Source organism: Thamnophis sirtalis, unplaced genomic scaffold (assembly GCF_051295495.1).
Source record: "Thamnophis sirtalis isolate CommonGarterSnake01/CBP01778 unplaced genomic scaffold, rThaSir2_p1.2 scaffold_9, whole genome shotgun sequence".
NCBI classification, from domain to species: Eukaryota; Metazoa; Chordata; class Lepidosauria; order Squamata; family Natricidae; genus Thamnophis; species Thamnophis sirtalis.
The window spans coordinates 75,025,970-75,042,009 of NW_028261389.1; the positions used below are offsets into that span (position 1 = coordinate 75,025,970).

The following is a 16,040-nucleotide window of genomic DNA, read 5'->3' on the forward strand; positions in this document are numbered from 1 at the left end:
CGCATTTTCAGCCTCCGCGCATCTCATTTTCTGCCCTTTCCAGGCGGTGGGGATTAAAAAGGGGCCAAAAATGGGGCACATGGAGGCTGAAAATGGGGTACACAGAGGCCAAAAATGGGATGTGAAGGCCAAAAATGGGGCATGAGGCGGCAGCAATCGGCAATGGCAATCCCTGCAGCATGAAACAGCTGATGGTCGGGAGGCTGATCCAAGCGACAATCAGCTGCTTGTGCTAATCAGGCTGTGCTGAAACTGAAACAGGCTGTTTGCTGCTTGCTGCAAGGAGGCAAATTGCTGGGACGCAGAGGCCAAAGGATGGGGGCCGGCGGTTGAGCGGGGCTACAATTGGTGTATAAGATGCATCCAAATTTTCACCTTCTTTTTTTGGGGGGGAAAGGTGCGTCTTATACTCCAAAAAATACGGTATATTGTACTTCAACTTGCTTGATCTTGCAAACAGTTTAGCTCTTGGCCCCTCCAGCTGGGGCTAATGGAAGTGAAGTCTAACACATCTGAATGACTTCAGTTTGAGTGGAGAACAATTTCTCTCTATCCATATTCACCGCAGCACGCTACAATTCCTGTAAAGATGACCCGTTTTCATCCGGAGAAAATCTGACGGCCTGAGCTGCTGTAAGGAGGCAAAATGCTGGGAGGCAGAGGCCAAAGGGTGGGGCCAGTGGGTAGGCGGGGCTACATCCTGTGTATAAGACACACCCACATTTTCACCCTCTTATATTCTGAAAAATACGGTAGCTAAAATCTGCTTCTGAATCTTGCACCCTCTTACCTGTATGACCCCTGACAGCAAGGTGACTGCCACGGCTACTTTCACCCGCATAGCATCTCTGGCGTCGGTCCCGTTGGTCGAGTTGCTGCCCGTCACCTCAAACAATTCATCGGGGACTTCTCTCACTGCCACTCCGCCAATCATCAGGCTGATCACAGCAAAGGTTCCTGCGAGAGGGGGAGGTTTGACGAAGTCGGGGTTACGGGTAATCGCCGACGTAACCAACCACAATTGAGCCCAAAATTTCCGTTGCTAAGCAAGATGTTTGTTAAGCGAGTTTTGCCCCATTTTACGACCTTCCTTCCGACAGTTATTAAGTAAGTCTGCAGTTGTTAAATTAGTAATAGGGTTGTTAAGGGAATCTGGCTTTCTCCATTGTCTTTGTTGGTCAGAAGGTCGTAAAAGGGGAACACGTGACCCCCCACCCCGGGGACATTGTGACCGTCATAAATATGAGTCAGTTGCCAAGCATCTCAATTTTGATTGGCAGGACCATACAACAATCCCAAGTGTGAAAAAATGGTCATAAGTCCCTTTTTCCAGTGCTGCTGTAACTGTGGTCACTAAATGAACTGTCGTAAGTCAAGGACTACCTGAATTGCCAACAACATCAACACATGTGAAAGTAAGTGCTTGAATTATTATTTTTTTACTACAAAATAATGTATGGTTGGTACTTAATAACCTGAAAAATTGCCCAAGAGGTTTAAAAGTCTTACAAATGTATGGTGGAGATGGATGGCTAGTCCTTGACTTATGACACTTCATTTAGTGACTGCTCAAAGTTACACCACCACTGAAAAAAGTGACATGATCGTTTTTCACACTTACAATCGTTGCAACATCCTCCTGGCCACGTGATCAAAATTCAGACGCTTGGCAACTGATTCACATTTACGACGGTCGCAGTGCCTTGAGGTCACGTGATCGCCTTTTGCGACCTTAACAACCATATTACTAACTTAACACCTGCAGTGATTCGCTTAACAACTGTGGCAACAAAGGTCCTAAAAAAAACAGGGCAAAACAGCTTAAAATTAAAATTCATTTCATAGCTGTCTCGCTTTATGACAGAAATGTTAGCCTCAATTGTGGTAATCAGTCGAGGACAGGTAACTTTGACTTATGTAACAAAAGTAAAAGCTAAAGGTTCCCCTCGCACATTATGTACTAGTCGTTCCTGACTCTAGGGGGCAGTGCTCATCTCTGTTTCAAAGCCAAAGAGCCAGCGCCGTCCGAAGACGTCTCTGTGGTCATGTGGCCGGCATGACTCAACGCCGAAGGAGCACAGAACACAGTTCCCTTCCCACCAAAGGCGGGTTCCTATTTTTCTACTTGCATTTTTACGTGCTTTCGAACTGCTGGGTTGGCAGAAGCTGGGACAAGTCACGGGAGCTCCCTCCATTTCGTGGCGCTCGAGATTCGAACCGCCAAACTGCTGATCTTTCTGATCGACAAGCTCAGCGTCTTAGCCACTGAGCCACCAATTGTAACAAAGGTAGTCCACATTAATAAGATGGAAAGGATTTTACCCAAGTATATTTTCAAGAACAAAAGCCACCCAAACCAATAGTTCTCAACCATGGCAACTTGAAGATGCATGGACTTCAACTCCCAGAATGCCCCAGCCAGCCTTCCACCTTACTGGCTGAGGCATTCTGGGAGTTGAAGTCCATACATCTTCAAGTAAGGTTCAGAAACACTGTTCCAAACATCAAATCCATTAAGAGAGATACCTATTGATATATGTCTGGAAGTTCCAAAAAATGTATACAGAAAGACAGGATAAAACGAAGAATACAGGCCAAACACTGGAGGAACGGCAGCCAGCGATGCATAGGCTAATCCTGAGGGAAACATTAAAAGAAAAAGGAAAAAGAGAGATGCACATAAGATTCCCCACCAAATTATTAGAATAACCAGTTGCTAAAGAATAATTAAGACAGTTGTAATTTATCAGTGGGTTTTTTTTTCAACTCCCCAATTTAATTCTCGGTCAGCAATTGGTTTGTATCCGAGTTTTTTTGCAGAAAAATCAACTCTAGAAAGCACACGCAGAAAACTGATTCAGCTGGACTCCTTCGCTTATTTATATTCATAGCAACAGATGAATAAATGTATTAATACCGATAGTAGATTCTTTCAACAGGGTGTAAGTTACAAGCAGAACACAAGCAGGAGAGAACAGTTAACGTCTCCTGCATGCGCAGAGTTAAAAAATCAGCTGGCCAGCAATGGACCTGAGCAGTGGTGGGTTTCAAAAATTGTTGGAACCTACTCTGTGGGTGTGGCCTCCTTTGTGGGAGTGGCTTGCCACCCATGTGACCGGATGGGAGTGGCTTGCCACCCATGTGACCAGATGGGAGTGGCTTGCCACCCATGTGACTGGATGGGGGTGGCTTGCCACCCGTGTGACCGGATATGAAATTATGAATTAGTACTTCGGTCGGTCCAAGTAGCTATTCAGAAGTTAGTGGTTAGAAGCAATCGTAAAGTAAGATATGGAATTAAAACCAGAAATATTTTGTTGGCTATTTGAAAGGGAGTATAATATTTAATATTTAATTTTACACATGTTGGCAGCTGCTGGAATTGTGTTTGCACAACAGTGGAAAAACAGAAATATGTAAATGAATAAATATTCCAATGTTCAGGAATAAATTGACAATTAAAATCAAGAAGGCTTTGAATACTTTTTCACGTGGGATTGGTTTTTGCAATTGCCAACTAACGGAAAGAGGAATTAGAAATCCAAAAGTATGAAAGAAAACATCAATTATGTAAGGAAAGGTCCCTAAAATGTATAAGGAAATATTACTAGATCATTATTAATGCGTAGATAACTGCGGGACATTACACACCCACCAGTGGTGGGTTTCAAAAATTTTTGGAACCTCTTCTGTAGGTGTGGCCTGCTTTCCGGGTCCACTGGTGGAACCTCTCCTAACCGGTTCGGTAGATTTGACAAACCGGTTCTACCGAATAGGTGCGAACTGGTAGGAACCCACCTCTGGACTGAGCTGTCTCCGCATGCCACCTGTGGCACACAGGTTCGCCAACACGGATTTAGGGTGTGGAACCGTGGTAGTATTCAGTGTTTCGGACCGGTTCGGCCGATCTGGTAGTAACGACCTACGGATGGGGCCGCCCACCTGCCAGGCACTATACCGTCCTATTTAGCCACATTTTCTAAGCCGTGCACATGCACGCAAGCCATGCGCTCAAGCAAAGCGCATGTGCAGAAGGCGTGCACTCGTGTCTCAAGTTTTTGGCGCACGGTGAACTGGTAGTAAAATACTCCGATGTGGAAGTTTTTGTTTTTCGAAGTGAAAACTCTACTAACCTTGAGGGAGCTGCATAACTCCCGTACTGATTCCTGAGATTATGTCCCCCATCAAATATTCTTTCACGGGGTATTGAGGAAGCCATGTTAAAATCGGGAAAAAGCTATGAAGGACCGATTTGGCTTTCTTGGAAGAGCAGCTGAAAGGCAAAAAACAACAACAGAAACAACACGTCGTCAGTCAAAAGCAACGAAGCGGTTTCACCCCAAAATAAAAACATTGATTCTAGGAAATGCGTTTGCTCTTAAGGCAGATCCAGTTAGCCCTTGAATTACGACCCCAATCGAGCCCCAACATTTATGTCGCTAAGCGAGAAATCTGTGAAGGGAGTTTTGCGGCTTTTCTTGCCACGCTCCTTTCAGCGAATCCTTGCAGTTGTTAAATGGGTCACACGGTTGTTAAGTGAATCTGGTCTTCCGCGTTGACTTGGCTTGTGAGATGGACGCCACAGGAGATCACGTGACACCACCACCCCCGTGGACGCTGTAACCATCATTAATGAGAGCCAAGGTGGCGAAGTGGTAAGGGTGCAGTACTGCAGGCCACTTCAGCTGACTGTTATCTGCAGTTCGGCGGTTCAAATCTCACCGGCTCAAGGTTGACTCAGCCTTCCATCCTTCCCAGGTGGGTGAAATGAGGACCCAGACTGTGGGGGCAATGTGCTGACTCTGTAAACCGCTTAGAGAGGGCTGAAAGCCCTATGAAGCGGTATATAAGTCTAACTGCTAAGTTGTCAAGCATCCGAATGTAAATCACTTGACCATGGAGGGGGGGGGAATGCTGCAGTGGTCGTAAGTGTGGATAAAGTCCTACGTCACTTTTTTCACTGCCGTTGTAACTTTAAACAGTCACTAAGTGAACTGTTGTAAGTCAAGGACTACTTGTATAATGCTTTGAGTAAGCTAGTCATGGGATTTATGGAAGAAACCAGGCACATTAATTGAGGTGTGAACCCAATGAAGTAACGGCCATATTTACCCCTCCTTGTCTGTATGGAAGCGAGATAACAATTTCTGGATTACAGTGAAAACATATTAGTATAGGTAGTCCTTGATTTACGGCCACAATTGAGCCCAAACTTCCATTGCTAAGAAAAGCAGTTGCTAAATTGAGTTGTGAGCCACGTTATGACCTTTCCTGCCACCAGTTAAAGCAAATCCCTGCAGGCATTAAGTGGACCATATGGTTGTTAAGTGAAACTGCCTTCCTCATTGACTTGGGGAAAGTCAGTGCATGACCCCGAGACACTGGAACGGTCGTAAATATGAGTCAGTTGCCAAGTGGCTGAATTTTGATAGCAATAGCAATAGCAGTTAGACTTATATACCGCTTCATAGGGCTTTCAGCCCTCTCTAAGCGGTTTACAGAGTCAGCATATTGCCCCCAACAACAATCTGGGTCCTCATTTTACCCACCTCGGAAGGATGGAAGGCTGAGTCAACCCTGAGCCGGTGAGATTTGAACAGCCGAACTGCAGTCAGCTGAAGCAGCCTGCAGTGCTGCATTTAACCACTGCGCCACCTGCGCCATGGCACTGGCCATGGGAACGCGACGGTTGTTAAGTGAGAAAAACGATCGTAAGTATTTTCAGAGTTGTTGCGTCTTCAAGTGGTCACTAAATCATTTGTAAGTCGAGGGCTACCTAAGTGGGATCCGAAGAATGGCCAGCTCATTCACTGAATGACACCAAGGAGATTTTGCGTCTTACCGGAGAGCATGCGCTATCTTTTGATGGAGACGCTGAGTTGCTTGGTCCTTCGTATGCAGCTGCTCCTGCAGAGTTCCTTGGCTGTAAATTTGCCTCTCCACATGGTACATGTGTGACGATGCGGGCCGCGTTTCATATTCTCCAGCATGTTCCATAGTACATATTCGATAAATGGGAAGACGGGTGAGGAGTTCCTTCAGGCTGCTACCAAAAGGACGTTTTTATAAAAAGATTGGCACGAAGTGTTTCTTTCTATTTGAGGAAAAACCACCCCAAAAAGCTTCTCTGCCACTTTTCTCTCTCAAGGAAAAGTACTGAAAGAAAGAAAGAAGAGCGGGAATGAGTAAATTATTATTTTTTGTTTAATTTTTATTTTATCAATTTCATATATACATTCAGAATTATATGATCTCATAACTGTTATTAATAATATGTATTTATAACAATTTTTCTCTACAGTTGACAATATACTTGAAGATTGCTTTCTTAACATCCCATAGATCCATCTTATCTTACAACGGTCCTACTTCTTCTTCCCTCCCTCCCTCCCTCTTTCCTTCCCTCGTTTCTTCTCTCCTACTCCCCTTCCTTTCTTCCTTCCCACCCTCCTTCCCCTTCCCTCCTTCTCTCCTTCCTTCCCTCCTTTCTTTTCTCCTTCTCTCCTTCCTTTCCCCCTTCCTTCCCTCCTTTCTTTTCTCCTCTCCTTCCTTTCCCCTTCCTTTCCTCCTTCCTTCCCCCCTTCCCTCCTTCCTTCCCTCCTTTCTTTTCTCCTTCTCTCCTTCCTTTCCCCCTTCCTTTCCTCCTTCCTTCCCCCCTGAGTAAATTAACAAATCATCCTTCCTCCGAACACTTTTTTTTTTTTAGTACAGATTTAGTTTAAACAAAAGTACAAGTAGGCCTTGACTTATAATGGTTAGTTTAGTGACCGTTGGAAGTTGCAACAGCACTGGAAAAAGTGACGGGGCCATTTTTCACGTGGCCATGTGATCAAAGTTCAGACAGCTGGCCACCGACTCATGTTTATGACGGCTGCAGTGCCCCATCTCCTTTTGCGACCTTCTGACAAGGGGAAGACATATTCACGTTATGAGCGTGTTACTAAGTGGATTCATTGAACAACTGAAATCCACTTGACAACTGCCTCACTTAGCAACAGAGGTTTTGAGCTCCACTGTGGTCGTAAGTTGAGGACTCCTTGCAAAGCTGGTGTGGATTTCACGTTTCTCTTGCGGGCCAAAAGGAAAACATGAACGATACAAAAAAGTTGCTCTGGGCATCGCAGGAGCACACAAAGAATGACAGCACAAACAGAGCTAAAAGGACTTTCTTTACGCTTTCCTTATCCGTCAGATAAAGGCTCTTAATCCCATCCAATCACAGTAAGCTTTTAAAGGATTTACTGCTTCTATCGACCAGCAAACAGGAGACAAATATACTCTACAAAAATAATAAAAATAAAGGAATATCATAGTCTGTCCTGCTCAGGTTCAGCACTACCATTTCAAACAGAGAACACAAAAAGATTGAATAGAACAGAATAACAGAGTTGGAAGGGACCTTGGAGGTCTTCTAGTCCACCCACCCCCCCTGCTCAGGCAGGAAACCCTATACCACTTCAGACAAATGGTTATCCAACATCTTCTTAAAGACTTCCAGTATTGAAGCATTCACAACTTCTGGAGGCAAGTTTTTCCACTGATTCATTGTTCTAACCGTCAGGAAATTTCTCCTCTGTTCTAAGTTGCTTCTCTCCTCGTGCAATTTCAACCAAACTTGGTACACAGATGATTTTACTTTCTGGAAACAAATACTGTGGGGTTAAGACACCCCAAACACCCCTCGGGGTGCGTGTTCTGTTAAGATACAGCCTGTTGTACCTTCAAATGCTTTCTACTGTACTGCCGTAAAATGGCTTCTGTTGTACAGCGCTGTAGTGTTGTCATGGTAACGGCTTCACAGTACTCCACAAGGGAGCTCCCTCTGGTAAGGGGGAAAAGCCAACATTAGAAATTACGTTTGTTCGGGACATTTCCCCCCGCTATAAATAAACACCCGGGCGCCAGGTTATCAACTAGTCATTTATAAAAAATGTGCTTTCATTAAACGTTTGTGCCTGGGAGTGCTAGTATATGATGAAATGGATGTTTATTCTGGGCAAACAACAATAAAAAGGTTATCAATATCCTCTTTCTTTTTTTTTAAATCATATGCTTCTGACATAGCCAGCTGATTAAACATTGAATATTCTACAATTCACCCAAATGTTCCATGATTCATTTTGACAACTGGAGCCTTTGGTTCTTCCTGAAACTGGCCAGCCTGTTTTGACCTCGGAAAAATGTAATTTAATTTCTCCAACAGTCCTTCACCCCCCCCCCCGCTTCCCCTGTTGTTTCTAGAAACACCAAAGGCCGTATCAAAATGTTCCTTGGGCCGTGTAAAATGTTCCTATCAAAACTATTTTTTTTTTAAGGCTGGTGCCTTGACCAGCCCATTTCGTTTGGCAGCTTCCATAAAGCAGGAGAACTTTTAAATGGAAATCTTTACCACCCCAAAGTAACAGTACGTCCAAAGCTGAGATTGAGGCTGGGTCACCTAGGATTGGCCAATAACAAGAGAAGGCGAGGGAAGAATCAATATTTCTGTAGCTCAGGCCGTCAGGTTTTCTCTGGATGAAAATGGGTCATCTTTAGAGGAACTGTAGCTTGCTGCCGTTAATATGGATAGAGAGGAATTATTCTCCACTCAACCTGAAGTCATTCGGATGTGTTAGACTTCACTTCCATTAGCCCCAGCTGGATGGGCCAAGAGCTAAACTGTTCGCAAGATCAAGCAAGTTGAAGTCCAATATACTGTATTTTTTGGAGTATAAGACGCACCTTCCCCCCCAAAAAGAAGGTGAAAATTTGGGTGCATCTTATACACCGAATGTATCCTCGCTCAACCGCCGGCCCCCATCCTTTGGCCTCTGTCTCCCAGCAATTTGCCTCCTTGCAGCAAGCAGCAAACAGCCTGTTTCAGTTTCAGTGCATCCTGATTAGCACAAGCAGTTGTCAGTTGGATCGGCCTCCCAATCATCAGCTGTTTCATGCTGCAGGGATTGCCATAGCCTATTGCCACTTCTGCGCGCCCCGTTTTCAGCCTCCGCATCCTGTTTTTGGCCTCTGTGTGCCGTTTTCGGCCCCCACGTGCCTGATTTTCTGTCCATTTCTATCCCTGCCGCCTGGAACGGGTGGAAAATGGGGCACACAGTCTGAAAATGGGGCGTGTTTAAGGCCCTGCAGCCTTAAACAGCTGGTGGTTGGAAGGTCGATCCAACTGACAATCAACTGCTTGTGCTAATCAGGCTGTACTGAAACGGAAATGGGCTGTTTGCTGCTTGCTGCAAGGAGGCAAAGAGAGATTCCCCCCCCCCTTGTTTTCGTCCCCAAAAGCTAGGTGCGTCTTATTCTTTGGAGCATCTTATACTCCAAAAAATATGGTACTCAAAGGACCAGATTTGGAAACGTGATCCAGAGTACATTTCTGAAATTCCAGTTTACGTCAGGCGTGCACAATATAGGTATGTCCTTCTCCTCTCAAACAGAGAAGGACCTAAAACACCCTGTTGTAATTATTTGTACTGATCTCCTAATTGTGGTGTTGGAGAAGACTTTTGAAGGTCCCCTGGATGGCAAGGAGATCCAATCAGTCAATCCTGAAGGAAATCAACCCTGACTGTCCTTTGGAAAGACAGAAACTGAAGCTTTCAAGGTTTTGGCCGCCAAATGAGAAGAGAGGAGTGCTTGGAGAAGACCCTGAGATCGGGAAAGACGGAAGGCCAAAGGATGAGATGCAGAGGTGGGTTTCATAGGCGTTCACCACCGGTTCACCCCACACATGGCTTGCATGCATGCACACGGCTTCGAAAATGTGGCTAAATAGGACAGCACAGAGCCAGGGCAAGTGAGTAGGCCACCCGTAGATCGCCACTATCAGTTCGCCCAAACCACTCCGAACCGGCTGAATAGCACTTCTGATGAGATGGTTAGATAAGGTAATTGATAAGGTAATAAGGTAATGGACATGAATTTGGGCAAATTCTAGGAGGCCCTGGAGGACAGAGGGACCTGGAAACGAGGTCACAAAAAGTTGGACCACAACTGAGCAACTGAACAATAACAAACTACCGCTCATTTCTATAGGATTGTTCCATTTATACAAAACATAGACTCATAGGGCTGGAAGGGACCTTGGAGGTCTTCTAATCCAACCCTCTTCTCATGGCAGGAGACCTTATATCAGCCTGGAGAAATGGCTGTCCAGTCAATTTTTGAAAACCTTCAGTGATGGAGCATCCACAACTCCAGTAAGTAATTCCACTGATTGTTCTCACGGTCAGAACATTTCTCCTTACTTCTAGTAATTTGCACTTCACATTTATTTACAGGGTAACCCCTAACTCCCTACCACAATAGAGGGGAAGAAAACCATCCATAAGGGGTACAGTCATTAAATGGGGCAACATTAAGCGTCTGTACCCAATTTTGTCGCGACAGTTATTAAGGAAGACAGTGTATGGATTTGACGTGCAACTTTTCTCTGCTGGCTTCCCATTGATTCTGATTAAGATTAAGATTAAGATTTAGTTTATTTGTATGCCGTCCTTCTCCGGGAGGGACTCAGGGCGGCGAACAACTCAAAAGGGGAAAAGGGGATACAAACACAATACACATAATTAAAATACACAAGAGTCGTACAGCCATACAAGTCGAGAGAGATGGGGAACTCATCAACCCCAGGCCTGCCGGCACAGCCAGGTTTTGACGGCTTTCCGGAAGGCCTGGAGAGAGGTGAGGGTCCGGATCTCCGCGGGGAGTTCATTCCAAAGGGCCGGAGCTGCTACAGAGAAGGCCCTCCCCCGGGTGGTAGCCAGATGGCATTGGCTGGTAGACGGAACCCGGAGGAGGCCGACCCTGTGCGATCTAACGGGTCTATGGGAGGTAATTGGCAGCAGGCGGTCTCTGATTGTCAGAAGCTGTCTGAGGTCACAAATGATGACCACTTGATTGTGGAACACTAAGGCTGTTAGAAATGTTTGGCAGTTAGCAAACACCCATATCACACTCACATGACTGCCGGAGCAGTTGTAAGTGCAAAGATTGTTCATAAGTTATTTTTTTCAACACTGTTGTAATTCCAAGCAGTCGTTAAACAAACATTCCTAAATCAAGGTCTACCTGTAGTTTCCTTCTCCTGTACTTGGGGTGTCCCCTCCTGAGCTATTAACCATGTTTAGATGGGAACCCACCTCTTAGTTAAGCCAATATATGGAACTCTGCTTCCCATTGTGTTCTCAGGTAAACCGTCTCCACTTCTAGCAAATGAAATACGATTCAAATATTATGGCACACAGAGTACCAATTTACGGTACATCAAGTTTCCTTTGCTAAGTCGATACATAAATGTTGAAATGATGAGTTTTCAGGAAGCGCAGGCATAATTCTTTGTAAGATTTGATAGCCGTTATTATTCTGTAGAGGTTTTAGCTGGAATCGGCTCACTGTAATTCAATGCTTATGAAAGCAATTCTGATTTCCTGTAACAAATATCCAGCAGGAAATGATCTCCTCTAAGAACGTTTCCAGGTTTATGCCTGATGTGCTCAAATACAGGTCTACCTGGCCAGATCCTGTTCAAAGTTGAAATAAATCTGCTCAGGTGTTCGTTTACATTCTGTGTTTATTTTTACAAATAAGGCTACAAACTTGTCTTTCTAGTTTCCCCACAACAGCCCTGTGAGGTGGGTTGGACTGAGGCCCAGGAACTGGTTCAAAATCAATCAGGCAGTTTCATGAATAAAGCAAGACTAGAACTCACCGTCTCCTGGTGATTGGTCCAAAGTTACCCAGCCGTCTTTCATGGCTAAGGCGGGACTAGAATTCAGAATCCCCTGGTGATTGGCTGAAAGTCACCCAGCCGTCTTTCATGGCTAAGGCGGGACTAGAATTCATAGTCCCCTGGTGATTGGCCGAAAGTCACCCAGCTGGCTTTCATGGCTAAGGTGGGACTAGAATTCAAAGTCCCCTGGTGATTGGTCCAAAGTTACCCAGTTGTCTTTCATGGCTAAGGCGGGACTAGAATTCATAGTCCCCTGGTGATTGGCCGAAAGTCACCCAGCTGGCTTTCATGGCTAAGGCGGGACTAGAATTCACCGTCTCCTGGTGATTGGTCCAAAGTTACCCAGCTGTCTTTCATGGCTAAGGCGGGACTAGAATTCATAGTCCCCTGGTGATTGGCCGAAAGTCACCCAGCTGGCTTTCATGGCTAAGGTGGGACTAGAATTCAAAGTCTCCTGGTGATTGGCCAAAAGTCACCCAGCTGGCTTTCATGGCTAAGACGGGACTAGAATTCACCATCTCCTGGTGATTGATCCAAAGTTACCCAGCCGTCTTTCATGGCTAAGGCGGGACTAGAATTCAGAGTCCCCTGGTGATTGGCCGAAAGTCACCCAGCCGGCTTTCGTGGCTACGGGGAGACTTGAACTCACATCCTCCCACGTTCTACTCTGGTGCCTTCACCACGAAACCAAACTGCTTTGAACATACCTTTCATGTTCTTTTCTACCTTTTAAATGTACACACTGCCACAACTGATCACCTTTTTATTTCCTTGCCCACATTTATGTATGTATGTATGTATGTATGTATGTATGTATATGTGTGTGTGTATATATTTATGTGTGTGTGTGTGTGTGTTTGTGTGTGTATGTATATACTAAATATACACACACACACACACACACACACACACACACACATGTATTGTGTCAATGTATTGTATTAACTGATAAAGGAGGAGAGCCTGTGGCTTAGTGGCTAATATAACTGCCTAATATGTAAAAACAGCCCAGGTTCTAATCCCAGTAAGGGTATGGCTAGCTGATGAGAGCTAAATAGCTTGAAATAGATCTATACTAGTCTCCCTTTATTTATCAGCACAATTGCAACACACACACACACACTCACTCAGTTTGCATGACTGCCCAGCTCACAATGTCCAACTGAAAGCAATCATTAAAAAAAAAATCAAAATGACAAAACGAAGTGGCTACCCAGGACCTCAGTCTACAGCAGGGATGTGCAGATTTGGCAACTTTTAAGGCCTGTGGACTTCAACTCCCAGAATTCCCCAGGGCAGTCATGTTCTAACGGCACTGGGAAATGGGACTTATGCCCTGTTGTGGCACTTATAACTGTCACAGCACGCCCAAGGTCATGTGTTCAAGATTCAGGAACTTGGCAACCTGCGTGTGTTTACAATGGGAGCAGCCTCTCAGGGCTGTGCGATTGTCATTGGTGATCTTGCCAGCAGGATTCCGACAAGCAAAGCCAACGGGGAGTAGCTGGAGCTGCTTAACGGCTGCACGATTCACTTAACAACGGCATGATTTTCTTAACAGCCACGGCTTTAAAAAAGGTGGTTAAAACCAGACACTTAAAGTCGCTTAAACCTTGCTTCAGCCATGAAAATTCTGGCCGTTAAGATGAGGACCGCCGGTGCAATAAAAGCGTCTGGAGAACTTCAAACACAGAAGGAAAAGCAAAAGCAAAAAACAGAAGCAACATTGCTAGAAAAAGTTGATCAGTAGAACAAGAAAATAAGTGAAAGAAAGATTTTACAAACCATGGGATTTAAGAGAAGGGAAGCAATTTGGAATTCCAGTTTGTTAATTCACCCTAGATTTTATTCACTGTATGGAAAGGCAAGTTTAATTTATACCTAAATTAAACTTCCTAAGTGTCCCACATTTCTGAGTTTACACAATACATCCTCCACAATGGAGGCCAAAATTTCAGTTGCTAAGTGAGACACTGGTTAAATGAGTTCTGCCCCATTTTGCAACCTTTCTCGCCACAATTGTTCAGCGAATCACTGCCCTGGTTCAATTATAAACAACCCGGTTGTTAAGTGAATCTGGCTTTCCCATTGACTGCATGTCAGAAGTTCGCAAAAGGGGATCATGTTGACCCTCCCCCCGGGGACACTGCAACCGTCGTAAGAATGAATCGGTCACCAAGCCCCTGACTTTTAATCGCGTGACCATGGGGATGCTATCACGGTTGTGTGAAAAACCGTCACGAGTGAGTTTTTTTCAGTGACGGAACTTCAAATAGTCACTAAATGAATTGTTGTAAGTCGAGGGACTTCCTGTACACTGAACCGTGGAATAGAAGGATGTGCAACTCACCAAAGTAAACTATGTTGGATGTATTTTAATTGTGTGTCATAAGAGCCCAGATTAATTGTGGCCATAAACTACCACGATAACTTCTGGTGTGGTTCCTAATTGAAGCAATGGTTTAATTGTGTGTAGTTAAATACTTTATAGTCATCCGATTCTCCGCACACAATTCGTTTGGGTACATAATGTAAAACATATCCTACTGATAAAGCATGATTAAGCAAATTATGCAAGAAAGGAAGAACAGAGAAGGGGGAAAAAAATTAAGAAGTAGCTATAAAACAGTTAAAGGGAAGAGCCGGAGAAGAAATCAGGTGACCAGAACTTATAGAAAAATCCAGCCAGCGACTTAAGGGAAAAAAAACAAAACATTTTTTTAAAAGGAGGATGTCAAAATAAAACAGGCAAAGCCGTTAAAAACCAGACCCAAATCCTGGGTTGCCAAAAAAAAAAAAACCAAACCCTTTTCAAAAACCAAGTTTGCTAAACTCTTCTAAGCTAATCCATCTCACAAGGTAAGACTGCAAAATTCCCGTGTAGCAAAAAGTCATAATTTGGTTTCATAATTCAGAATTCCGTGGCTGAATTTGTGAAAGTGAAAAGATCTTTGGTGCAAAAAATAAGTAATAGTTTTTGTCCATCATTTGTCTTTAAGGAAAGAAGAGGAAAAAACCTTCCTGTAATATTAAAATAGCAAAATATCTATTTTTCTCTCCCCCCCCCCCAAGATGAGTTACATTTGGGGACAAACCTTCAAGAACCCCACATCTCCACTGACTGAGCCAAATGTGAACCGGATTAACACGTGTTTCCCTCCAACGTCTGAACCAATTTAAAGGGGCATCCCAAAATTGAAAAATAAGGCTGAAGTCCTTCCCTTTGCAGCTGCCCTCCAACAGCGGTCAATCATTGGTCAAGACGCACTTTCAAACACAAACCCTCCAAAACACGCATCTCCAGCAGAGGGTTCACAAGACCGGATTGCTATCACGTCTCGGAAAAGGTCCTTGTCGTCCCCGCAGCCCAGGACTCGGGTGGGCTAAAATGACCCTTACATTTCCAAGTCTTGCGGCGGGGGATGGCAGCCTCGGCCCCGGCCAAAGGGGGAAAACCCCACGGATGCTCGTCTGAACCTGCCGGGAGGGAAAGTCCCGTGCAACGCCGGTGCTCGTGATTTTTTTTTTTTGCAATTTTTTTTGCAATTTTTTCCTTTTTTTCGCAATTGCTTTTTCATTGTTTACAATTTTTTTCACTTGTTTTCAATTTTTTGCAGTTGTTTTTGCAATTGTTTTCATATTTTTGCAATTCTTTTTGCAATTTTATTTTTTTGCAATTCTTTTTGCAATTTTATTTTTTTGCAATTGTTTTTTCAATTTCATTTTTTTTTTGCAATTGTTTTGGCAATGGGGGGGGGGACTTCTTATTTGCCAGGGGAGGGTAAGAAGCAGAGCGACCCCCGGCCCTTCGCTTGGCTAGGCAGGGACGAAGCCAGCTCGACCTTGCTTCGAACTAAAAGCATCCATCCCACCGCCCCATAGCCGTCTCCGCATCCCAGCCGAGGGAGGCAGAGAAAGCGGCCGGCTGCCCTGCCCTGCCTTGCCCCCCGCACGCTCCAAGCCCGGCCGGCCACGCGTTGCTCACCTGCGCCGCCTCCGCTCGGCCTGGAACCACCCAACCAGCCGCTGCAACTCGGCTGCTCTCCTCCTCCTCCTCCTTCTCGCCCTAGATCCCTGGGGGAAATCCTGGCCCCGCCCACTCCGCTGGGAGGCCCCGCCCACCGCTCCGCCTGCCCGAAAGGGGGTGCCTGGCAGGCGTGGTGGGCGGGGCCGCGCAGGCCCCGCAGCAAAGGCTGCCGGGAGTGGTAGTTCGCCCTGGGATGAGGGAAGCAATCTTTTGCATTTTTAGCCCCCCTATTTTTCTGTTTTGTGCGCTCTGAAAAAAATAAGGGGTGTGTGTGTGTATTTGGACACCTTT

General features: G+C 45.1%; 1 protein-coding gene across 2 annotated transcripts in view; it reads right to left on the bottom strand.

The window, feature by feature from the left end:
* SLC26A5 (solute carrier family 26 member 5) overlaps positions 1–15,781 on the bottom strand; it is a 51,024-nt gene extending 35,243 nt beyond the window's left edge. For both annotated transcript variants that reach the window (XR_015697630.1, XM_087722290.1), the window contains exons 1-5: positions 15,708–15,781; positions 5,843–6,156; positions 4,134–4,273; positions 2,527–2,637; positions 791–957 (exon numbers count right to left, since the gene is read on the bottom strand). Coding sequence is in view for 1 of the 2 variants with exons in the window: in XM_087722290.1 (XP_087578416.1) it covers positions 791–957; positions 2,527–2,637; positions 4,134–4,273; positions 5,843–5,997 (573 nt within the window). In the remaining variant the exon portion in view is untranslated. The remainder of the gene's footprint in view (positions 1–790; positions 958–2,526; positions 2,638–4,133; positions 4,274–5,842; positions 6,157–15,707) is intronic.
* Between the last annotated feature and the right edge of the window lie 259 nt (positions 15,782–16,040).